General features: G+C 42.1%; 1 protein-coding gene across 3 annotated transcripts in view; it reads right to left on the reverse strand.

Annotated features, from left to right (window-relative positions):
- Positions 1-26,170, reverse strand: part of CDH7 (cadherin 7) — a 141,333-nt gene extending 115,163 nt beyond the window's left edge. Inside the window, exons 1-3 of one of the 3 annotated variants that reach the window (XM_069569163.1) lie at positions 25,649-25,944; positions 22,804-22,930; positions 11,598-12,004 (exon numbers count right to left, since the gene is read on the reverse strand). In XM_069569163.1, the coding sequence (XP_069425264.1) occupies positions 11,598-11,807 (210 nt within the window). In that variant the 5' untranslated portion in view covers positions 11,808-12,004; positions 22,804-22,930; positions 25,649-25,944. Of the gene's footprint in view, positions 1-11,597; positions 12,005-22,803; positions 22,931-25,648 lie in introns of all 3 variants that reach the window. The other 2 variants (XM_069569162.1, XM_069569164.1) reach the window with 2 other exon arrangements.
- Between the last annotated feature and the right edge of the window lie 1,012 nt (positions 26,171-27,182).

Consider the following 27,182-nt stretch of genomic DNA (forward strand, 5'->3'; position numbering starts at 1 on the left):
TTTGCTTCACTGTGTACTCCAAGGGCAAATTTGCCTGTTACTCCAGGTGTTTCTTGACTTCCTACTTTTGAATTCCAGTTTCCTATGATGAAAATTACATCTTTTTTGGGTGTTATTTCTAGAAGATCTTGTAGGTCTTCATAGAACTATTCGATTTCAGCTTCTTCAGCATTACTGGTTGGGCATAGACTTGGATTACCATGATATTGAATGGTTTGCCTTGGAAACAAACAGAGATCATTCTGTCACTTTTAAGATTGCATCCAAGTACTGCATTTCAGACTCTTTGGTTGACCATGATGGCTATTCCATTTCTTCTAAGGGATCCTTGCCCACAGTGGTAGACATACTGGTCATCTGAATTAAATTCGCCCATTCCAGTCTAATTTAGTTCACTGATTTCTAAAATACCAATGTTCACTCTTGCCATCTCCTGTTTGACCACTTGTCATTAATCTTGATTCATGGATCTAACATTCCAGGTTCCTATGTAATATTGCTCCTTACAGCATGCGACTTTACTTCCATCAACAGTCACATCCACAACTCAGTGTTGCTGTTGCTTTGGCTCTGCCTCTCCACTCTTTCTGGAGGTATTTCCTCACTCTTCTCCAGTAGCATTTCAGGTACCTACCGACCTGGGGAGTTCATCTTTCAGTGTCCTATGTTTTTGGCCTTTTCATACTGTTCATGGGGTTCCCAAGGCAAGAATACTGAAGTGGTTTGCCATTCCCTTCTCCAGTGGATCACGTTTTGTCAGAACTCTCCACCGTGACCCATCCATCCATCTTGGGTGGCCGTACACGGCATGGCTCAAAGTTTCACTGAGTTGGAGAAGGCTATGGTCCACGCGATTAGCTTGATTCGTTTTGTGTGACTGCGGTTTTCATTCTGTCTGCCCTCTGAGGGATAAGGATAAGAGGCTTATGGAAGCTTCCTGATGGGAGAGACTGAATGTGGAGGAAAAAGGGTCTTGGGGTCGCAAAGACTCAGACACGACTGAGCGACTGAACTGAACTGTGATGGGCAGGGCTATGCTCAGTAAATCTTTAATCCAGTTCTGTTGATGGGCGGGGCTCTGTTCCTTCCCTCTTGTTTGACCTTAGACCAAACTACGGTGGAGGTAATGAAGATAATGGTGACCTCCTTCAAAAGGTCCTGTGCATCAAATGCCACACTGGGTGCCCCCGATCCAGCAGCAGGCCAACTCCAACCCACACCTCCTCTAGAGACTCCTGGACACTCACAAGTAAGTCTGGGTCAGTCTACTATGGGGTCACTGCTCCTTTCTCCTGGGTCCTGGTACTCACAAGGTTCTGTTTGTGCCCTCCAAGAGTCTGTTTCCCCAGTTTTGTGTAAGAGTCCACATCTCTTGGACACTATGTTATTTGTGTGGTGACAGGAGAGATGAAAATCCTCAGGCTTTTGGTCTGAGAAGATTTAAGATTGGTTGAGGCCGACACAAGTATTTTCCTGGCCAGTTCCTTTTCCCTAACTGTTGTTCGCTGAAATGAATTCAGGCCTTCTCTTATGTTGAATGTTGAGCCATGGAAGGACTGATGCTGAAGCTGAAGTTCCAATATTTTGGACACCTCAGGCACAGTTGATTCATTGGAAAAAAAACCTAATGCTGCTAAAAGTTGAGGGCAGGAGGAGAAGGGGGCGACAGAACAGTGAGATGGTTGGATGGCATCATCAACTCAAGGCAAATGAATGTGAGCAAACTCTGGGAGATAGTGAAGGACAGGGAAGACTGGAGTGCTGCAGTCCATGGGTTTGGAAAGAGCTGGACACTACTGAGAGGCTGAACAACAAAAGCCATGATGTACAAAAGTAGGCTAAGTTGATGCTTGACCCTATTGCTCCATCTTTTCCCACCAGCTCAATGGATTATGGCAGTGTACAGCCAACCAGCTACAAACATTCCTAATGTCTATATAACCCCTTCAGGGATGGGCTAATGATCTCCCCACTTGTTTGAAGCTGCACTTTTATCAGTTAAAACTCCTTGAGTGTATTGTGTATTTCATATACCAAAAACTAGAATTTTTTATACATGAGTTTATTTTTAATTGAATAAAAGTCCAAAATATTTTCTTTCTGGCCTCTCAACAGTTCATTATTTTTCCATACTCTATTTTGGAAATTTCTGTTCCAGGGTTCATTTCTAATACTTCTGTGTCCCAGCTAAATACCATTTTAATGTCTCTGTTAATTATCATGCCCTGTTATCCAATGTTCAGTTTCAAGATTTAGTAAAATTTAGGAAATAGCATGTAATATTAATAATTTGAAAGTCCACATAAATGTATCTATTCTGTTGAATATATGCCCTTTTAAAGGAAAAAGTTTGCAAAACATGCCAAAAGACCTTGATAGTATTGCAACTAAATCTGATACTTTGAAGGAAAACAAAATTATTTCCATAGAAGTAAAACAATATATTTCCAGAAATTTACTTTTCAGACTGGCCCTCTAACACTTCTGAATTGTAACTCTAATGATTGCTCCCTTACTCTACTTATTGTACTTCCAAATGCATCTATTACCTCATCTCCAGTATAAGAACCCTGAGTTCAAGGCCTTTCTGAAGATTTAATCAGTACTGAATATGAATCAGAAATGTTATTGGATCTATGAAGAATCATTAGGAGAAATCATTACTAAATCTTTTCCAACATTAAACAGAACACCATTCATTGTTTAGACCTCAGCTCTCTTGTGAATATATTAAAATTTAAGACATTCAGTTGCTTTCTCTTTTACCCTTAGCTAACTATACCTATTATTTTCCAAAGCAATGTTTTATTTATAATCATGAGGGTTAAACACTTGTGGCACACTCTACAGTATAAAACAGTTTATATTTTGTAAGCAATGAGGAAGAAAGTTCTTATTTAAATATAGATTAGTAGACATCTTCTTGGAATCTTGACACCAGAGAGCAGTCTCACATGCTTCGGAATAAAAAAAAACAAAATCAATTTCTCCAAGACATCCTAAATTGATGTGCTTTTGAGAAACAAAATCAATTACTACATAAAAGTATGGCTATTACCTGACAGCATTTTAGATTTAAATTTCATCCACGTCTCAGATAAACCCACAACCCTATCCTAAAAATGGACGATGGACTTTAATGAACAATTCAGTGCATATCCCTCAAATCACCAGTAACATTTATCCTAATCTATAATGGCAGCTTAGGTAGTTCTATACCTCCTTCAAGATTTCAAAACTTTCAGATTTTTTTTTTTTTCAGTAGAAGCACGTGGCAGGCACCACCTTGACTAAGAGATCAAAGTCAGTATCTGTAAGAATGAGCCCTGTTAGCAGCCTGTGTCTCCTGAGAAGCAGCAGTGAGCAGGGCACCATACCGTTTCTGTGGCATTCCTGCCCCAAACTACATCTCCTGACATGCCTACCTTAGGAAGAAACATGTACTAACCCCGACTGTGAGAGACTCTACCAAATCACTAGTCAAGGACGACAGACTGAAGAGACAAGACAAATGCAAGATACGATACAGGATTGGCTTCTACCAGAAAAGTCACTCGACTGTCGCAGCTGGAAAATTCTGAATATGACCTGCTGGTAAGTCAAGAGTACTGCAGCCATGTTAACTTCTAAGTTTAAATAACAGGTGTAGTCACTGCAGGCGTGCAAGCTCAGGGACTCAGTCATGTGCACTGTAGCCTACCAGGCTCCTCTGTCCATGGAATTATCTAGGCTAGTATACTGGAGTGGGTAGCCATTCCCTTCTCCAGGGGACCTTCCCAACCCACGGGTCAAACCCACATCTCCTGTGTCTCCTGCACTGCTGGCAGATTCTTTACCTGCTGAGCCATCAGGGAAGCCCAATAGACGTAGCCATTAGTCATGTATGATACTGTCATTCGGAGAAGCTGGGTCCTACTTTGCAACCTATGTATAAGTCTGAAATGACTTCAAGATGGTTTCAAATTTTTACCTAGTTGATCTCTATTTTACAGATGAGCAGACTGAAATGTATGCATCCTAGAGCACTGCTCAAAATAATGAGGGACTTGACAGTATAACCCAGGGTTTCTGCTTACTGGTCTTTCCACTATATAAAGCTTCCCCCAATATAGTTTTAGAAGATTCTGTCCTACTTTCTAAGGAGATAATTCATTTTTTCTCGCCTCTGATTTGGAGACTGAATCGTGAAATCGGAGTGTTTCCAGGTATCCTCGTGCAAGCCTTTGTTCTCGGATCCATGAATTTGTGCCTCTGGTTACCCACCTCTGTAGCTACAGATCAGCTGCAGAACTGACTCCTCTCTATTGCCACCTGTTACCTGCTTGGTTTATCAACCAGGCAATGTTAGGATGGAGAGGCTTTATTTTTAACTCTTATCTAGCACAGTACCTAACATAGAGCAGGTACTTAAAAAGTATTTAAAGAAGAGAAGGGAGGGGAAGAAAGAAAACACATAACAGGCTGCCCAGCACGCCAAAGATGTTAAGCATAGTTCTACAAACTATTGTTTCTCTCCAGTGATCACGATCACCATGACAGATAATCAATATAAATCAGATGAAACGATTAGGATGACATTCCTCCCACACTAGCACTCATCCATGTATGCTTAAACCAGCAAAGCTTCAGTGCCTGGCCTGTGCTTATCTAATTCTATCATTTATCTTGGTGAGTCCCAGAGACTGACTGTGTATCAGTGAGCATGGCATATACAGTTGGTCAGTTACACTTTTCTATAGAAAAGCTCAATATCATCCTTTTAGCTGGAATTTTGTCTTTGCATTTAGAAATTCAACATCAATATAAAAACCCAACTATCATACACTGAATTTAGCTTTTCATAATTTTTGCTCCTACTCTCACCAAATGGGTGACAAGTGTGTACAAACACACACGTTGAAGAAGACAGCATTTTAAATGATCTTGATCAACATAAACTGTCAACATAAAAATGAAAATGTAGAGCCAATCTATACTATCTAGTTTGAGTGTGTGTGTGTATTCCGTCATTCAGTTGTGTCCAACTCTTTGTGACCCCATGGACTGACTGTAGCCTGCCAGGCTCCTCTGTCGATGGAATTCTCCAGGCAAGAATACTGGAGGGGGTTGTCATTTCGTCCTCCAGGGGATATTCTCGACTCAAGGATATTCTGCGCCTCCTGCATCGCCTGCATCAGCAGGTGGATTCTTTACCACTGAGCCATCTGGGAAGCCCAAGTTTGACTATAATTAGGTTTATAACTGCAGGTCCCTATCCTCCAACTTCTAGCTGTGTCGTCTCACCTGTAAACTACTTGGTAGCTAATTACAACCTTCATTTCTAACCGAAGGTAACTTCGAAGAGAAAATAAGCAATATTAAACTGAATTAATGGTACGTTTCTGCATTTTAGTAGCAAAATCTGATATATATTATTTTCATTATGGTTTCCAAAGAACACACAAACCCTTCAGGTTGTTGATTTTATGTGGAGAAAACACAGTTACTACTTTATAGTTATACCAGAGTTTTATAAGAGCTAAAAATAACTGCCAAAAAATATTTCTAAGAGACTGAACTCATTTGCATCCCACAGAGCTCGTCCACGTCCAAATTTCTTTTGAAGCCACCAGGAGCTCCACAGTTCTACCTGCGAAGTACCAAGAAGATAAAAATCAGGGTCTTCACAACCACTCTGGTTATAAAAACACTATGAAAATGGGTTTCCTATGCATACACAGAACAAACTATTTGTTTTATTTTAAGATGGAAGCCAATTTCAGGAAATCTACATATTTAGAGGATGCTTTTGCTATTCTCCCTCTGAAATCTACAAAAGGTAATTTTTACCATGATATACTAGGTTAGCCAAAAAGTTCATTCGGGTCTTTCAATAAGGTGTTATGGAAACACCAACGTGAACTTACATGTTCTTCCCTAACTTAATATTTGGGATTATTTTCTTTTTGTGTATCTCATATAAACTTACCCCCATGAAGGAATCTGATCTGTAACACAACCTCCCCCTTCAAGAGGAAAGTTTCCTTTCCGGAACAGTGAGCAGAGCTTCAGGGATCAGGAGCCCGCGAAATCTTTCAGTGAGAGATATGGCTGTAAGGTGTAATTAAATGCATCAAAGATGCTCAGCAATGCTTCCAAGCCAGGTGAAATTGAGAGCAGAGTGAATCCCATATTACATTCTTATGTCTTTGATTCTGACTAGGGTAAGAGGCATAAATTCTCCCTGAATGAGGGGGGACGAAAGGGGAGCAGCAGAAAACGTAAGAGTGATGTTAACAGCTCGAGAAGCAGACTGAGTAAGAAGCACGAAACACACATTTCAGTGAAAGTGATGGCCCGGAGGAAAGCGAACGCCTGGCAGCCCATTACACTGAGCGGAGACGAAAAACACTTAATACCTGAGACTCGGGCTCAGTGGTTTTGCAGACAAATTTTTTTTGTCAGATGGTTAGGGGATGTTAAGTGAGAAATGCTGAGGCGAGGAAAAGACGGGACTAGAAAACTGCAGTGTGATGCGATCAGATGGCTAGACACAGCTACTTCACGCACACTTCAAAGAGCCAGGTCAGGGTGATGTAAATTCACAGGAAGAAGAGAAAAGAAGGGCATCTCTACTTCATCCTTCCCATGAAAGGACAAGAAGCAGACACAGTTGTAATTAAGAAATACTCTTGGGGACCTCCCTGGAAGTCTAGTGGTTAAGACTCTGCACTTCTACTGCAGGGGAAACTAAGACCCCATGTACCTTGCTGCACAGCCAAAAAAATACTCCTCTTAAGGAAAGGTGTACTACTTACTATTCTTTAAAACGGAGCTCCATACAGCACAGTGACTCTAGTTAATAATATTGTATTGTACATTTGAAAGTTGGGAAGAGAGTGGACCTCGAAAGTTCTCAACACACAAAAGAAGAATTTGTAACTATGTAGATTGACGGATGTCAACTAGGTGTACTGTGGTCATCATTTCTCAATTTATACAAATATGGAATCATTATGTAGTATACCTGAAAATAACACAATGTAGTATGTCAACTATGGGGCATCCCAGGTGATGCCAGTGGTAAAGAACCCATCTCCCAATCCAGGAGACATAGGTACAATCCCTGGGTCGGGAAGATTTCCCTGGAGAAGGAAATGGCAACCCACTTCAGTATCCTAGCCTGGAAAATTCCATGGACAAAGGAGCCTGGCAGGCTACAGTCCATGGGGGTGGCAAAGAGTCAGACACGACGGAGAACAAATACATCAATTATACTTTAACTTACAAAAAGAGCTCCATCAGAGTAATGACTCCTTTCATATGACTCAGCGGCTTGTCAATTTGAATCCCAAGAAAACAGTGAGATGCTCATGATAAAGGTCAGATTCTAACTCAGCCTAGAAGTGTGTCCTGGAGGCCTCTTACAGAGGATCTGGAGGAACTCCTGATCCCTTTCAACTCCTGGTCCCTTTTGTCTTGAGTTATCAAACTCAGGAAATTGACTAAAATAAAAGGTGATAGCCATCTTGTGACTTCAGTGTCCTACCTTAAAGACCAAATTTTATGTAACTGTAGACTAATTTAGCTGATCTTGTTGGGCATCAGCCATTAACATGGTCTTCAACTTTGAAGGTAAAAAAATTTTAGATGTGATCTGACATTTGAAGTCCACATGTTTAAGGTCTGAATCATTCAGCCACATATGTATGCCATAATCTAATCCTATACAAGACATGTATCGCCAAGTACATCCAATATGGACCATTCCTATAATTAATTGCAATACTATTTAATACATAAAATAATGTCTACTTTCATCTGAAGGATCACAACTATAACACATATAACTGGACATACAACACAATAGATTATCCACAACCTGGTTAATTTATAATTAATATGTAGTGAAATATATAAATATGATGTCTAGATTAATGTTCCAAATATTTTATCTCATTTCTCAGTAAAAACAAACAAAAACTTGACTTACAGATATAATTAATCCTATTTTAAAGATGAGGAAACTATAATTTAGTAGTATTAGGCAACTTAACCTAAGTTATACAACTAGTAGGAAATGCCCAAGTCAGCAGTAAGACTGAAGTCAATTTGATGCATACAATACATATTCATTTTGCGATTAAATTAAGCTATCAAGTTTAGCAAGGTCATCATTTACATTTTCCAAATTACCTAAACAGCTCAATTTTCTCAGGAAGACTTAAAGTGTAGCCATCTAACCAGCATACGTTAAATATGCATTTGTGAAATGCACTATCTGCCTATCTATTCTGCATATTAATCTAGAACTTTCTATCCTGTCTTTGAAAACTCTGGTCATAGCCTCCGTCAAGGTAGAAAAAAAAGGAAAAAAATGAAAAGAGTATATATATCTACTGTACACATCCAAGTGATAAAAACTGTACTGAGGTCAAAATTTTCCTTTAACTCTGCCCATTCAGGACACCAAACTAAAACGACTCATTTTATTTTCTCAGACAAAAAGCCTCAAGTATTCACGTTCTCTACCCCCTTTTCTCAAGCAAATGTAAAATGCATGTTTTAAAGCCTTTCATTTGTCTCTCTCTATAAATTTCTCTCCATCTCAAATTGTTTTATTGCCCTTTTTCTGTATTTTAATCAGTTAAGTGTTTTTTAAAACCTATTTCCATCCTGAACATTTTACTATGAAGAGCTCTATTGAACTCCTAATACACAGCCTTCAAGAGATAAGCACAAACTTGTTTCCTGCCACATAAAGTCTGCTAGACGATTGTCTCTAATTAACTGAAAGGAAAGCACAGAATATTTGCTACCTAATCAAGGAATCACACAATTTCTCTTATTAATAGAAAAATAACAATGGCATTGTCCAGTACTTTTGCATGTATTTGGAATTTAAGTAACCTAGAGACATGCCTTCATAACTTGAAACTGTCTTAATGTGGATTATCTTGATAGAAGCAGTCTGAATTGTTACGGTGAAGTTTATAAAAATTAAAACATGAGGGGTTTTTTATTTTAAATTATCTTGATTTCCAAATGTCAATCTCACTCAAGCAACTCCATTTAAAACCAAATTAGTGGGAATATTTTAGTCATGTTTAGAAAAGTTTACATTTGTGCAAAAGTGTGATTTCTACTGGGTTTCCCTTGTGGCTCAGCTGGTAAAGAATCTACCTGCAATGCCAGAGGACCTGGGTTCGATCCCTGGGTTGGGAAGATCCCTTAGAGAAGGGAAAGGCTACCCACCCCAGTATTCTGGCCTGGAGAAGTCCATGGACTAGAGAGTCCGTGGGGTCGCAAAGAGTGGGACACAACTGAGTGACTTTCACTTTCACTACTGATAACTACTGATAGTAGTAGTAACTACTATAATATTAATGGATAACTACTGATCCTTTGGACTTTCCTGGTGGCTCAGGCAGTAAACAATCTGCCTGCAATGCAGGAGACCTGGTTTGATCCCTGGGTTGGGAAAATCACCTGGAGAAGGGCATGGCTACCCACTCCAGTACTCTTGCCTGGAGAATTCCATGGACAGAGGAGCCACACGAGCTATAGTTCATGGGGTCACCAATAGTTGGACATGACTGAGCTACTAATACTTTCACTTTTCCACTGGCCCTTTATGAAATATTTATGAATTATTATAGCCCTATCCATTCAACCAAATTTGATGAATTTCTCAAATGTTCATTAAAAATGAATGAAATTATGAGCTAGAATCGAGGTCACTAACATTGCAAAGGTTAATGCTTTCACTTGATTTACAAGAAAATAAGAGAGATGGAAAGATTTAGTACATAGTAAGTATAAATGATGGTGCTACTGATAAAACCAGACGGGCTCTGAAAATACACATATGTGCACACACACACACACACAAACTTGTGTACATCCTTTCTCGGGCGTCCCAGGTGGCACTAGTGATAAAGAACCCACCTACCAATGCAGGAGACACAAGAGACATGGGTTTGATCTCTGGGTCGGGATGATCCCCTGGAGGAGGACACAGCCACCTGCTCCAGGATTCTCACCTAAAGAATCCCATGGACGGAGGAGCCTGGCAGGCTACAGTCCCTAGGGTCGCAAAGAGTCGGACACGACTGAAGCAGCTTAGCACACGTGCATGCCCATCTTTCGTCAGGACAGGAACATGCTATGATAGGCTAGACAGTTTCCTAATCCATGTCCCTAGAAATCTTTCACATATCTGAACTCCTTTGTAACAACACAGCTTCAGTATTTGTACAATGTAGAGGCATTTAAAGAAAAGTAAGAAGATATACATAATAAAGATCATCTTGGCTTAGGTAGACAACTACCAACAAAAACATATTTTTCACTCTTACTCAAGGTCTATTCAAATGAAACAATGACCCCTGAAACGAATACCGAAGATTCTCCTTCAATCATTCATAGTTGAAAATACACTCAGGGATAAATTCATCAGTGTGCTGAGCTTCACTTTACCAGGAATAGATGCATAAAACCGACAAAGAGCAGACATGCAGATGTATAGATGTCTTGCAAACACACTCTACTTATAGAAACCCTTCACCAGGGCTCAGCACAAAGTTGAAAATCTCAGGACATCTTCACAGACGTGAACACAGCCAAACCTGCATCAAGCTAGGAACTGGGAACATGGTACCAGGATGGGGAAAAGCCACGTGCCCTGAAGTGCACCCTTCAGTTCAGAAGGTGCTTGAACAGAAACCGCTACCCAAACATGCAGACAGAAAGAGGCAGTGGTAAAGAACCTCCCCTTGGGCACCACTTGGCCGCCAAATAAATACACCCCAAACTGCCCACCATTCGTCTAACATCACTTCTCGTGGGCCTCTGTTCACACTCATTTTTAACCAAAATGTTAATTTTAAAAAGGAAATTTTAATAGTCCATTAAAACAAAATCACTACTTAGAAATGTAGATTTGAACCGCTCCTGATTTAGAAACAACAGTCCCCATAATTACACTTTTGCCATTTTCAACTGCCAAGTATCAGAACAGGATACATAAGCCTCAAGTTAGTATAAGCATTATTAGCCTTGTTAACTCCCAGAAAAAAATCTCAAAAATCTACTGGCTCATAGAACCCACCAGTCTTCATTCATTAGCGCAGGGGTCCCCGGCCTCTGCTCCATGGACCAGTACATTCTGTCAAATCAGTGGCAGGTTAGATGAGAAATAGAGCAGACAATAAGTGTAATGCCCTTGAATCATCCCCAAACCATGTCCCTCATCCTTGTCGGGAGGAAAAACTGTCTTCCACGAAACCGGTTCCAAGCACCAAAAACGCTGGGGACTGCTGTTGAGTAAGCATTCCTGCTCTCATTTTGGAAACGACAGCTTTACTAACACGCCACCATCATGCTAAACGAGGCGTGAGTACGAGTCTCGCCTGTATCTTGGAATAAAGCATCACTCCCTGAACTGTGGCTTCACAGGATGAGTAACACCTGGATGACTGTGCCAGCGTGGCTAACCAATGCCAGAAACCTCATGACAGCTTTGTGTTTCTAATCTCCAAAGAAAAAGGAGCCGTTCTCTATTCAACCACAGACATTCACAAGAATCGTTTGCGACTTGGAAAAGCCAAATACCCTACCTTTCCTACATAGAGCGGGTCTGAACCCATGTACTCCTCCAGCACGAAGAACTGATTCCACACCCAGCTGCGCTTCGTGCGCGACCTCCCTGATTGGAAATACGGCTTTGATCCGGACCTTGAGAGCTCCGCTTGACTCATCCCCGAGAAACACAGGAAAAGCGCGATCAGCTGAAGAAAATGGCAGAACTCCACTTTGCCCAACTTCATCTTTTTTTTTTTCTTTCTTTTTCCTGTGTAAGAAAAAAACCTTGACAAGAGAGAAGGCACAGTTCCAGTTGGCTTAGTAGCTCTTGCCTCCGGCAGGGTGTCAGCTGGGAGTGCAGAGACAATAATTTGTAGAGAGTTCGAAGGGGAGAGGTCACAAGTGCTGAATAACCTTCGCCCAAGAATGGTGTAATAGGTACCTACCAGAACAAAGAGAAGAGCTGGTGTCAGAAAGCGAAACACAGAAATACCTTTTAACTTGCACTTACTAACTCATTCTCTTTTTTTTTTTTTTTTACTTTGTTTTTAACACCAAAAACGTTTTGCATTGGAGTATGGCCAATTAATGGGGTTGTGGTAGTTTCAGGTGATCAGTGAAGGGACTCAGCCAGACACACACATGTATCCATTCTCCCCCCAAAACTCCACTCCACCCCAGGCTGCCCTGGGCTCTACAGTAGATCTTTGTTGGTACTAACACACTGTTGGACCGTCCAAGATATCATTATCTGCACTATCATTAAAATATAAGGATAAACTTAAAATAGAAAACTGCAAAAGCTGTAGCCATATTCACAAATAACATAAATACTGCTGATGCAGAATTATCCTGATTCCATAATACAACCTTAAAATTTTCCTCGTTCTTCTAGGGCATTCTCATTGGGAGCATATGGTTTATTTAATACAAATGGAGCAACCCACTGGTTAAGAAAAAAATCATTTTAATGCTAGGTGTTTTGTTGGTTTTGTGGGGTTTTTTTTTTTTGTCCTTTTCTATCACAGTTTCATTTGTTGGTATTAGAATATGAAAGCCAAGCAGCTCAAAGCAGGGATTTAACCAAATGGAAAGGACATATGCTAGTTTAAATCTCTCCTGTGAAACCGCAAAGAGAAAGTAGTATGAGATGCTTCAAAACCGGTTGATTGATTCTAAACCACCGAACACCAGCTGTTTTGATATGTTCTGATTTGATTGTGATCAGCTGAAAAGCTCAGTGGTTTCCAATTTCTACCCTTCAAACTTATTGTCATGTATGCTGTGGAGCGTGTTTGGTTATTCTACTGCACTGAAGGTATTTGCCGCTTTACAAATATTTACTGAACCCTTGCAGCATTGTTTGTGCATAGTAGGGCCTTTCTCTGTCAACAATGACAGGATTGAATTATATTGATCATCAGAGGGGTGAGCAAATTCGACTCTATATGTGAGACTGATTCTCGGTTCCACACACCTAAGAGGTGTCTTAGCAGCAGCAAAAATCTTTTATCCTCAGGTCTAGTTATTTCATTACCAAATTCTGATTATGCAAGATATAATCAGTCTACAATGCCAACTTGCCAACACACCCCAAAACACAGAGGAATGAGAATTTATGATCAAGTGCTCACTTAAATCACTGCTGCACTTTGGGTTATGAATTCATTTGGCAACTATAAATAAATCAACAATAGGATAATTAAGGCAAATAAGATTTGCTTTCAATTTTTGAGAGGAGAAAAATAGTCTTAACAACATGAAGCCACAAGATATCTCATTATCAAAGCAGAAAATACTCTCTGTGCCAACTTTTCCATCTTTCTCCCTTCTCTCCTGTAACAGAAATGTCTGCTAATCATCAGATGATTTCTGACAGTCAAATTGATTACAGAACATGTCATATATAGTAGAAGGAAGGTGAACTGTATTAAACGTGTTGAAATAGTCCACACAACTGAAAAAACATGTTGCATGGACTTGAAGCTCTGGTCAAATGAACATACTACTATTAAGATACTGCAATAAAGTTTTGAAATTTCGGATATTCCAGAATAGCTCCAAATACAGCTAACTGCTATGTTCTGAGAACCCCCAGGAAGGATAAACTATTACTGGAGCATATTAACTGCAGTCTGTGCACTGAATACCATCTCCCAGAATCCAGATCTCCCATCTGATGATCAAAAATGTACTTGGTTCATTTGAAAATCACTCTAGAAAGGCGAGTTGTTCTTCACTTAGAATTACAAGCAAGAAGGAACTTGGGGCGATTTACTGATATTCTGGTGGATGAATGACCCTCAGCTAGGTTGGAAGTTCTTTGTACACTGGTCTGAGCTAATCCACCTGAGAGACAAGTTACCTCCAGTTAAAAGAAGACAAGTAAACACTTAAACTGGAGAAGGCGATGGCACCCCACTCCAGTACTCTTGCCTGGAAAATCCCATGGATGGAGGAGCCTGGTAGGCTGTAGTCCATGGGGTCACCAAGGGTCGGACACGACTGAGTGACTTTCCCTTCACTTTTCACTTTCATGCCTTGGAGAGGGAAATGGCAACCCACTCCAGTTTTCTTGCCTGGAGAATCCCAGGGATGGGGGAGCCTGGTGAGCTTCCGTCTATGTGGTCGCACAGAGTCGGACACGACTGAAGCGACTTAGCAGTAGCAAACACTTGAACAAGGAAATGGTGTGCTTGTGTAGGGATTTGTTTATGCCGACCGGGAATTGGGGCCAGGCACTCCTGGTGAGTGGCCTTTAGTAGGAAGAGCAGGGACCTCCTTCACAACCAGGTTCCTGGTGATGGGGGAGGGGGGAACCTAGGGTTGTGGTGACCAGACTGAGTACAGCATGGGAACCCTTTGGCCAAAGGACATTTCAAGTTTCACTGCTCTCCTTCCTCAAGAAAGACGGAAACTGCGCCTAAAAACTATGGCAGAAATACTTTGGTCCCTATGACCAAATGTTTTAAAATGTGATATGGACAAATGACGTCAATTTCAGTTCAGTTCAGTTGTTCATTCCTGTCCAACACTGCAACCCCATGTAGTGCAGCACACCAGGCTTCCCAGTCTGTTGTTTCATGTCCAGTTCTAACTGTTGCTTCTTGACCTGCATACAAATTTCTCAAGAGATAGGTCTGGCATTCCCATCTCTCAAAGAATTTTCCACAGTTTGTTGTGATCCACATAGTTAAAGCTTTGGCATAATCAATGAAGCAGAAGTAGATGTTTTTCTGGAACTCTCTTGCTTTTTCGATGACCCATGATGTTGGCAATTTGATCTCTGGTTCCTCTGCCTTTTCAAAATTCAGCTTGAACATCTGGAAGTTCAAGGTTCACATATTGCTGAAGCCTGGCTTGGAGAATTTTGAGCATTCCTAGCGTGAGATGCGGAGGAGGCACTGACACCTCACTCCAGTACTCTTGCCCGGAATATCCCATGGATGGAGGAGCCTGGTGGGCTGCAGTCCATGGTGTCGTGAAGAGTTGGACACGACTGAGCAACTTCACTTTCACTTTTCACTTTCATGCATTGGAGAAGGAAATGGCAACACACTCCAGTGTTCTTGCCTGGAGAATCCCAGGGATAGGGGAGCCTGGTGGGCTGCCATCTATGGGATCACACAGAGTTGGACACGACTGAAGCAACTTAGCAGCAGCAGCAGCAGCCTGTGAGATGAGTGCAACTGAGCATTCTTTGGCACTGGATTTCTTTGTGATTGGAATGAAAACTGACCTTTTCCAGTCCTATGGCCACTGCTGAGTTTTCCAAATTTGCTGACATATGGAGTGCAGCACTTTCACAGCATTATCCTTTAGGATTTAAAATAGCTCAACTGGAATTACATCACCTCCACTAGCTTTGTTTGTAGTGATGCTTCCTAAGGCCCATTTGACTTCACATTCCAGGATGTCTGGCTTTAGGTGAGTGATCACACCATCGTGATTATCTAGGTCATAAGATCTTTTTTGTATAGTTCTTCTGTTTCAATTCTGTGTCAATTTAGGCTACTCTTAATTAAGGGAACTTGATAACATTGTTTCTGTGTGAAATTGTACCCAACCTCTAAAAAACTAGACAGCAAATGAATTTTTTCAGAACACTAGATTTGGGGAGTTCTTATAATTAAATTGGTATTCCCTCGTGGCCCAGATGGTAAAGAATCTGCCCACAATTCAGGAGACCCAGGTTCAATCCCTGGGGTCAGTTAGATCCCCTAGAGAATGAAATGACAACCCACTCCAGTATTGCCTGGAGAATCCCATGGACAGAGGAGCCTGGAGGGCTACAGTCCATGGGGTTGCAGAGAGTGGAAAACAACTGAGCGACTCAGATCTGAGTCTGTCATGTATCAGCTACGCAATCTTGGACAAGATACTTAAATTCTAAGAAAATAAGTTCCAGAGATGAATCTTCAAGCCTCCCACTTATAAAATGAAAATGTTAATAATTGCATCTAAGTCATAGGATTAAATAAGCAGATCATAAAAAGCTAAGGATAGTGCCTGGCAAAAACTAAAAGCACTAAATATATACACTCACACACATATATGTAACATAAGTAGTATCAAAAATTATATACATATATACATTTTAAGTTTGATACTGCTGCTGCTGCTAAGTCGCTTCAGTCGTGTCTGACTCTGTGCGACCTCATGGAGTGCAGCCTACCAGGCTCCTCCACCCATGGGATTTTCTAGGCAAGAGTACTGGAGTGGGGTGCCATTGCCTTCTCCAAAGTTTGATACTACTTACGTTCAAATAAAAGTTAGTTCGCAACGTTTTCATTTTCATCTTATCTATAAAATGTTTCAGAAAACTCAACACTTGGTGAAAACATTTTTTCTTAACCTTTTATTTTGTACTGGGGTAGAGCCAATTAACAATGTTGTGATATTTCAGGTGAACAGTGAAGGGACTCAGCCACACATATGCATGTATCCATTCTCCCCTAAACTCCCCCCCGCCATCCAGGCTGCATCATAACATTGAGCAGAGTTCCCTGTGCTATACAGTCGGTCCTTGTTGGTTCCCCACATTAAGTAGAGCAGTGTGTACATGTCCATCCCAAACTCCCTAGCCATTTCCTTCCCCCATCCTTCCACCTCCCTGCTCCCCCCGACCATGAGATCATTCTCAACGTCTGAGAGTCTGTTTCTGTTTTGAAGGTAAATTGAATGAAAACATTCTTAATAGTTCTAGTCAGTGCCCAGATAACTACTAGATTATAAAAGGAAGCATCTAGATGCATACAAACAATGGCAACAAATTACTTTCTTCAAAAAAATGTAATGTTTTCTTTCCTAAAGCCACGTTCTCTGTCATTCTTATAAGTCAAAGACTGGTATTGGTACTGGATAACTTTGAGTTCACTCAGGATGTTCACTGATAAGAAACAAACATAATCTGGACTGGAAATAGATCACAGGACCCGCCATCATTTCCTCTAATGACCTTGGATCCCTTTGGGACTTCATGTTTCACGTGTGCAAAATGTGGGAGCTGAGCTATATCATTTTATAAAGTCTGTTTGTACAGCTCTTAATTATATAAAATTGCTTTTGTTGTCTTTTTCTCAGTTATGAAAAAGTACACATTGTTAATAATTAAAGATAAAGGGTAGAGCGATTAAGGAAAGCCACAGAAATATAAAGGAAGCATTTGACATATTTACAAAATTGAGCATGAATTTTAACAAGACATGTTTAAATTACTCTTTTTCCCTCTTGATTGTTTCTTTTCCATACAAGACTGTGGAGTGATGGAACAAGCTAGAACCCATAAAACAACAGAGTGACAGAAAATGCCATGAGTTATTTTAGTCATTGACATGATAATATCTGCAGAGGAAAGATACCTGAGAATTCTGTACTTTCCTATTTAAATCAAGGGTTTTAAGAGCAGTTAGTATTAACAGAAACCTTGATGAACAGGGATGATTTACCCTATCACTGGATCCTAGCACCCAGAACTGAAGTAGGCCCTGGAATTGACATGCAGAAAATGTTTATGGAATGTTTCTTTCCATTATAATCACTCTAATGTTTAATATGAAAACTTAACCATAGAAGTCCACATGGAAATCCTTGACTACTCTACCATGCTCAGAAGTCACAATTACTTTGAGAACAATTCCATTACATTTCTTTGCAGGATTTGAAGTATTTGCCAGTCTCTTAAGCCAAATTTCCTTTACTTTTCTTGAAGGTCTACAAGAGAGGACAAAGATACTTCAATGGGCATCGCATACATTCCTAGAGGATGAAATTCTCTTTCAGGAAGCAAATAAATGCCTCTAGAACACCCTTTGTACAGTGCGCTGGTAAACATCGGAAAATCACACATGAAGAGTTGTGATCTGAGTAGGGTGTTTCATGATATGTACATCAATACTTTGGAGAGCTACAAACCCTGCCAGGAACATACACTTGATAACAGTAGGAGGAAGTGGTAATGGCAAGGGTCAGAGGTCCCCTTTCTTCACCTGTCCCCCACAAATCCTTGCCTTGCTTTCCGGTCAGATCTGGTTTTCGAGGTAAAGGCCAGAACAACAGCTCAACACAGCTCACCCTCCCTGCATGAGTTGGGTTACCATGAAAGACAGGAAGGGCCCTGAACCCTTAGGAAAAACCTTCAGTTATCTGAGGTCATCAAACAGAAGTCATCGAGACTTGACCTTGAGATTTCCTGTCCATAACCTCATCATACAGGCTTCCCATCTTCACACAAATGTCAACACGTCTAAAGGCACCAACCACAGTAACGTCTTTTCCACATAAATGAACTTGAACACCCAACACATTTCAATTGTTGACTTTTTGCACAACGGGTTAAACAAGGCCTCACAAATCTGTGTCCCAAAACAGAACTCTGCAACCTCCTTCCTCAGACTTCTGTGCCCTCTTCTCCCTTCCTTCTGCCTCCTCCCCTATCTCAGTTTCCTGCACAGGCAGGAGTTGACCAGGGGGATGTTACGTAAGAAATAAGCAGAGACCTCTGCACCCAAGCGGTGTCACGTGCCAACCTGTGTCCCGAGGGAAAACTTAAAAGGATGGCCCCCTGGAAGTCTGGACCGCTGCCCGGGTCACTACGACCAACTCAGGAAAAAAGAGACAGTGCAGAAAAATAATATATTGGTATACAGTTAGGTAACTTTTACAGATCTGCGCCAACTTCTGGACAGTTACAGATGTTCACTGTTACAACACTGAGGAGAAAAACAGCAGGAATAGGTTATATCTGAGGAGAGAAGAACCGAATAGAGGCCAAGCACAGACATTTCAAAAACCAAAGGGGAGATGGCTACTGGGTTGGTAATTAATCCAAAATCTAAAAACTCTGGGTAACATTTAAAACTTTTTTTTTTTGTCTCTGATATTTTAAAGCTAAAATTTGTCATTTTTAAAATTTGTAATGTTAGGTCTCTTTTTTCTTTTTTGGACAAACCAAAAAATACATGAAAATCACCACAAATAATACTGTGATTTTAGTCAAAGGAATGCAAAATGAAGCCTCACAATGGAAATCTTAAAAGGATTGGAGCAAAAAAGAAAAAAAAAAAAGAGATAGAGGTAAGAATCAGTCAAGTGCTATTTACTAAATCAACATCATTTGTTGACCTGAAATCACTTTAGCATGCTACCTTTTTGTTCCAATTATTTTTGTTCAACTAAGTGGCAAAAATTATTTCCAAGTAGATAGTTTATTATTCATTTAACCTTAATACCTAATAATACTTTACCCAAACGAATTCATCATTATAAAATTTTCTTGGATTTTCTGCTCCACTAATACCTCTGTGAAACTACTTTCAAAAATCAGATCAAGTGACTATCATGCTCTTAATCAAATGTTTGTTCAGACTTAAAAACAATGACTAAAAAAAAAACACCTTTAAAACAAAAAATGTATTTTTAATGCATCAATGAGCAAAAGGGCAAATCTTACAGAGCCTGTTCCATCTAAATTAAAGATGGTATGCTAAAAACACAAGTAGCATAAAACGAATCCTATTCAACCACTCACATTAATATATAACCATAAGAGTAGTTAAAGCACATGCCTAATTACCAACTAATTTATATTTGCTGAACTGCTTTTTAAAAAACACACAGGACTATCTGCCTTCTAGAAATAAGGAGCTATAAACTATGACTATCAATTATATTAAAAGGAGATATATTGCTAGTTTAGGTTTTCCGGCACTTAAACTGGAAGTGTTTTTTGCAGTGCAATATGAATAAACCAATGTCTTACCTCAGTTTAAGACTCTATACGATCAGTTTCTCTCAATCACAGGCAAGGAACAACAGATGCTCAACCTCTGTGAGTCTGGAGTTGCATCAGATACAAATCTTCTGCAACTGTTGTGAAATATACTTATTTCATAACACACTAACAGGTAGTATACTACCTACTGGTAATCTAAAAACTAGAAGACAGCCTGCCTCTCTTTTAAAAATGGGTCCAGTTTGGGAGGGAATTGGGACTTTCTGGTTAAGACTCCACACTTCCTATGCAGGGGTGCAGGTTCAATCCCTGGTCGGGGAACTAAGATCCTGCAGGCAGCACAGCTCAGCCACAAGGAAAAAAAAATAAAAAACATGGTCCAGTTTACAATTACATGGAACATGACAGTTTCAGAATAAATTCAGTAATTTGCACTTTCTATAAAAACAAAAGTAAGAATGACATTTAAGGACTGCCACTCCAGTCCTCTTGCCTGGAAAATCCCACGGACAGAGGAGGCTGCAGTCCATGGGATCACGAAGAGTCGGACACGACTGAGCGACTTCCCTTTCACTTTTCACTTCCATGCATTAGAGAAGGAAATGGCAACCCACTCCAGTGTTCTTGCCTGGAGAGTCCCAGGGACAGGGGAGCCTGGTGGGCTGCCATCTGTGGGGCAGAGTCGGACACGACTGAAGTGACTTAGCAGCAGCAGGAGCAGTGAACTTGATAGAAAATAATCCATGAGAATCAGAAATCCCTAACAGGTAACCGCCAAACACCTTTAGAACATTCCCTGAGACGTTTTGTTGGATGGTTTATAAAACACAGTAGTACAAGAAATCACAGTTGTAACAATAACAAAATGGAAGAGAGGAAAAAAAATCTTGCTGCTGGCCTATTGGGAGGAAACTGTCATTTCCAGGATTGCTTTAAAGTCGAACTGCTGGGCTGATCAAAAATGTTGTTCAGTTTATGGGAAAACCTAAACAACCTTTTTGGCCAACCCGATACATTTTGACAAGCAACATGTTTTTCATAAATGTGTATGAAGACTAAACAACATCCATGTTTAAAAGTGGAAGTGACACCACTTCACAGCAGTGGTCAGAGGCTACTGTGACCATATCACCATTGCTTTAAGCACAACCTTCATGAATGAGCTCTGTAGTTTGGCAAAAGAAGCCTGCTCCCTTTTAGATACTCCTTGGGTATTAAATGGCATTATTTAAACTCAACAAGGAAAGACTGCCTCCTGATTTCACGTCTCCATTAAAGACCTTCGTTGGCCCTTGCTTTCCCCAGGACTGCAGCCACCTGTCTCCACACAGGTCGTCACTATTGCCACAAAGGTAGAGTGGGCTGCTTTGTAAAAAGGATCATACTGTTCACAGTGAAGTTCACTTGTTTTTACGATAGATCCACTGAATATATTTTGGGGAATGCAAAAGCAGGGAACAATCTGTTCTAACCTCCCCTTCATCAGTGAGCAGATGCTATGAGTTACAACAGAAAGTAATCCAAGGGCAAGGAGCACTTCAAGAGCTATGGCCATGCGTCAGTTCCAACTATCACACACAAATAGAGCTTTCAGAGATGACATCTAAGAGAGAGAGAGAGAGAATGAGGGTCATTTAGTGCTGAAGGAGGTAAACACTTGCTTTTCTTGAGCATTCACGTTGGGGAAAAATAAATAAATCTCCAACCCACTCAAGAGGTAGAACCACAGATGTATTGATAGAAGACACATTAGAAGAACCTAAGGCAGTCTTTTCTTTCCTTACTAATGAAAATGAAGTCTACGGTTGTGCAGTGCCCAAGGTCACACAGCTAGTTACAGATGGAATTGGGCATGACTGAGATGCAACGATCATTTAAAGTATTTGTCAAATATTTCTCAATCTGATCATTAAGATCTTTCTAATTTATTACCTTTAGAATTTACTCAAATTTTTACTATAACCATGAGCTTGAATTTTCAGTGTAGGGGACCATCAGGATTCCATTCAGAATGGACAGGAGAGAGGCAGAATGTAGGATACTCAAGAGATCTCTTGTTCAGGATTGCGTGTTTATGTATGACCAAAAACAGAGTGAGCAGTACCCGATTTTAAAATTGCCTTTTCCCTCCGAAGCAACTCCAGCATCCATAATAACTTCCTACAGCGCTGTAATGCTATGGTGGTTACTGTCTGTACTGACACTGGAATAATAGTCCATTGGCTGTTTTAGAAACTGGGTATAGTCTGATTTCTTCAGATATAAGAATGTAGATGGATGGCTAGTTGGTTGTTACTATAAATACTGTATTTCAAGATGCTTCTCTGTTCCTAACTACCCATTATAATCATTCTAGATTTAATACTCCATCTTCAGCTTTTAGGATAGACATATACTGTCATTTGTTTCATCTCTATACCATTAAAGTTTAGCATTAACTTCAATAATTTTAATACTGATAAAGCAGCCTTCTTTTCTACTTAAAAGGTATAATTCTTTACATTTTAATTAGTGAGGCTGGGGACCCTCTGTGATATGTGACTTCTCACATAAAGAAACTGTGATCAAACCCATTAGCTCCCTGGGCCAGATAACATTACAACCACAGACCACAACCTCCTACCGTTAACTGGCCTAAATATTCAGGCAGGGGCCCTGGAAATGAATCACACAGCCGGTAGTCTGCCGCTGGTTATCAGACATGGAATGAAAACTTCTCTAAGTGGCTTACAGAGTCAATTTCCACGAAGCACAAATAACTTCTGCCATGGGTGAAAGGAATGAAAAAGAGAAAACAACAACTGTTTACAATTAACGAGAAGCAGGCTTACAGAGTCAATTTCCACGAAGCACAAATAACTTCTGCCATGGGTGAAAGGAATGAAAAAGAGAAAACAACAACTGTTTACAATTAACGAGAAGCAGCCTATGTAAATTACAAAGAAAGTGACAAAGCACAGTCCTTCTGAGCTCTTTATATAGTATCAAAATGGTCAAATCATACTTACAGGGTTTGTTTCTTTGTACTTTTACAACATATCTCAGTGGGATCAATTTTTCACTTTTAATTTACCCTTGCATTTACACTGAGGTTTACATGACTTCAATAAAAGGCATCATGTTTCAATAAGCAGTCTGCAAAACAGTCAAAAAGAAATTTCTGCTAGAATGAAAATCTGAAATGAACGTAAGGACATGCATGCCTGCATATTCATCTGCACTGATAATTTTGTCCGTGAGGAGTCTCGCAGAACCAGGGGGGGCGGGGGGAATGTTTGCAGGGGTATCTTTCTGCAAAACCAGCAAATTCCCAGAGGAGGCACTCGAGTACTGCTAGTTACAGCTAGATCAGCTCTGCTTGTCAGAGGCTGAGGAGATGGTCACACACAGGACTCTGATCACATGCCTTCCTTGTCCTCAGCTCCCCTTCATCACCCCATTTAGAAGCAACTGAGTCCTTCATGCAAAGGAGAAAAGCTCCCATCACTGTCCTTTTGCAATCAACGATGGTGCCGTAGCTATTTTAGAAGTTTCTGAGACTCCCAATTTCAGCTAAAGGCTATGAAGCCTCCAAGCCAGTAAAAAAACCTTTTTGTGTGTGAGAGAGGGAATCGTGATGTGATAGGAGCTACTAAGGCAGTAAATGCAAAATCGTATAAAATCAAAGAAGGATGGAAATCACTGAAGCATACATGTTAACAACACTGAACAACTGATGATACTTTACAAAAGATTTATAAAAGACTGACAAAGTGTTGAACTTGACTACAAAGATGTAGTCACTTCCTCATACATTCTGAGAAGCTGTTATCAGCTCTGCCCTCAAAAATACTAAAAAGGAGGAGAGACAGTGGGTGGATTTTTAGACCTAGGGAGGCAGAACAGTGACCCACTCAGAATGCACCCAATCCTCTCTCCTTCACTGGACACTAAAAACTAGAGTCAATTCAAGGGTAAACCACAATAATACAGATGTTTTACAATTACCCTTCTATAAGAAAGGGAAAATCGCTGTGCTATTAAATCAATAAAAGTCTACTTAAGAAGAGGTGTGAGCCTGTCAGCCAATTGTTAACACAATTCTAATCACCGATTGCAGCCCTTAATCACAATACTATCTCAGGTTGTAAGAGCACAATGCCCTTTTCTTAAGGCTGCAAACCTTAATGGCTTCAGCAGGGTGATGAAATACACTACTGATTATTGTTTTCTTTATTTTTCTTTCCACAGACAGACTTTCACAGCTAGTTTTACCAGATAAGACCATTAAGGTTGGATGATACCTAATTGCTTCTGCCACTCCACTCCATATGAAACACTAGCATAACAAGCCAGATGTCTACAAAGTTGCCAGTTTGACTGTCTCAATTCTTTAGCATTTTAATCCATACTGTTCCAAAGAGCCCCAAAATGAAGAAAAGGATTGTTAATGGATTGCCCTTTATGTACTAACAAGAGAACAGCTTGTGTAAACAAAATCTAACTAGTTTCTTCTGTAAAGAAGTAAATCTGGTGAGTTACTGAAAGCTTCCAATACAATTACTTTCTTCCTTAGCTCCTCACTACCAACTTGTCTTTATAAAGACACACTTAAAACACTTCTGATATCGCTGCCGGACAGTGCATCAATGTGAACTTTCCTTTAAAAAACAACAACAACAAAAGGCTACTGCTTCCCCCAAACTCTTAAAATATACATTTTTGTGCTGTTAACCTGAATTTTTTTAATGCATATTGTCACTTACCTCAAGCCATATATTAACATATAACTTACTTTTCTTTTTTTTTTTTTTTTCTATTTTTCCCCATAAAGTTCTGCTTGTCTACTTTTAATGCAAAATAATCTGAATACCTGCCGGGTTACAGGAATTATGAAGGGAGAGTCTTTACGTAAAGATGTTTCAGCTAATAAGTGCTCCAATCAAGAGAAGATATTTCTTGAGAAAGCGTTTTAAGTATATTCGGGCTTCAGTGCTCAGATCTCCAAAGCTACCCAGTCCTTGCTGATTTCTTCACAGGTTCCCACCTGCCCACTGCTGGGTAACTCAGTACCAATCTCCACTCACCTGCACTATATCTAATAAATCCTTGAGGTTAACGATCTAAAAGGTGAAACCAATAAAGACCATAGGTCCTTTCTCGTGCATCCACCCCGGGAGGCTCAATACCCACAACCAGCCGTGGACCAGGTGCGCCCACGAAGTCCACCAGACAGTCAGAGAAGCAGGGCGCCCTTAGAACGACGCGCACCTAGGGTACCGCGGGGCGGAGCGGAGGCGGGATGCCTCGCAGAGGCCAGCCCTGCGGATGCAGGGCACCAGCAGAATACTAATTAAAAGAAAAAGCCAAACACCCTTAGAGGAGCTCCACCGTCCAGAAAGGTAAACGGAGTACACGCAGACAGTCAGATGGACGCGCGGGCACACGCCCCCTCGCAGTCTCAGACCGCCGCAGAAGCCGGCCGCCCGGCCAGCGCGGAGTTTGGCCCGCATATATTATCCCGGGTCAAAAACAGCCCCGCGTGCTCCCGGTGGAGGAGAGCGGACCGGACTGCGTGCTCCCAGGCACCCGGACAACGCCGGGATCTGCTCGCTCAACTCGCCAACTCGCGTCGCCCCCGGTGTCCGTCAGCACCAGCTTGCCGGGCCCGGCTCCCTTCGCCCGCCCGCCGTGCCCGGCAGAGACGCAGCTCAGGGCCACCGAGCAGTAACTTGCGGACGCCGGGGAAACTCCACGCGGATCTCCCCGCCCGCTTTCCGCCTGCCACGGAGTCCCGCTTCCCCGGGCGCACCGGGGGACGCACTTATGCCCCGCGGCGTCTTCCCCGGGCCCCCCGCAGGCGCACTCACTCACCTGGGGGCTCGCTGCCCTCTCCGCGGCGTCCCGCGCCAGCCACCTGGGCGTTGGCATCCGAAAGGGCGCGCGCTCAGCAGCCGGGCGCCCGCGGGCTCCTGGAGACCCAGGGCGCGCGGTGGGGCGCACGGGGCGCACCCGCGGCGCCCGCTCGGCACCCGCTGCGGCCGGCGCCCGCTCCGATCACAGCCCTCTCCGCGGGACGCGGGCTGCGGGGACCCCGCGCGGGCCCCCAGCGTCCCGGTCCCGCCGGCTCAGCCGGCTCCCCGGGGCGGCTCAGATGCTGGGTCCGGAGCGAGAGAGCGAGCGGGCGCGCGTCCGGAGAGAGGGCGAGGGGGCGAGTGGGCGGGCGCAGAAGAGGCGGAGAGGGCGCGCTGGGCCGGGCCAGGTGGGCGGGCGGCCGGCGCCGGCAGACAGCGCTGTGCGTGGCGGGACCCGGAGCCGCCGAGACTCCGGCACCTCCCGGAGCCCGAGTGAGGGCTCTTGGCACAGCAGCCGCTCCGCCGCCGCGCGCGCACCCCCGCGCGCGCACCCCCACGCGCCCCTCCTCCACCGCCCTCCCGACAGCTCCGCGCAGACCGAGTCCTTCGCAGGAAAAGCCCGGAGAGCGGTGGAAATAGGAGGGGCAGCAGCCCATCCATCTCCCGGCTAGGTATTTGCATCTGAAAACGCCGCGCTGGAGGAGAGATTGGAGAATTTTTTTTTTTTTTTTCCAGCGCCCTCCCCTCCCCACCCCCAACCTGTCGCGGAAGCCGTGATCAATGGAGCTCCTGAGGCATGAAGGCAAAGTCATAAAACTAATCAGAACTTACAGTTTTCTTGCGTGATAGTTTTGCCCTTTCAATCTCCTCGGCCTGCCCTAGTTCTACTTTCTGTACTTGCAGAAAATTTCCTCCCCTGCTGGGCTTGCTAATGCAAAACTTCCGAGGTGTGTGATTTACGCGCTGGGTGGAAGAGAGGACCCTCGCGAGGTGGGCAAGGGGGTCTAGTCTTTTCAGGACGCGCCGCTGCCGGCAGAGTTGAGCACGCTTCGTGTTCGTCTGCTCTGGTGCTTGATTTGGTCTGATGCCTAGCTGCTCCGTCGTAGGGGTGAGGAAGGTGAATAGGTCGTTTCCAAGCGCGTTCGTTTTCATTTTTCTCATTCGGTCAATGGAACTGGCCCTGCGTCTCCCATCCATGCCTAACAGTGATTCTCCAGATACCCGGCTTGTGCGCTTGGCTCGTCGGTGTAAGCACCTCTGCTTCCTGTATCCCTCAGGCACACTTACCCTCCCCCCAGTCCAGCTCCTCCAGTCCGCTTAGCTTGCTTCTTTTTTTCTCTCTCTCTCCTCTACTTAAGTCTTTAAAACTGAATTCTGTGCTAATCATTCTAACAGAAAACCTTTTTAAAGCGTATTCATTTCCAAATACCGCGGCTCGCTATGCTATTTACTTACAATTGCTTCATTTTAAAAGTTGTGTCTTCAGCCCCAAACCTCTCCAGCTCCTGTTATGCTTGGAGGACCATTTCACGGTCCATTTCCATTCAACTGTC

This window comes from Ovis canadensis, chromosome 23, assembly GCF_042477335.2.
Source record: "Ovis canadensis isolate MfBH-ARS-UI-01 breed Bighorn chromosome 23, ARS-UI_OviCan_v2, whole genome shotgun sequence".
NCBI lineage: Eukaryota > Metazoa > Chordata > Mammalia > Artiodactyla > Bovidae > Ovis > Ovis canadensis.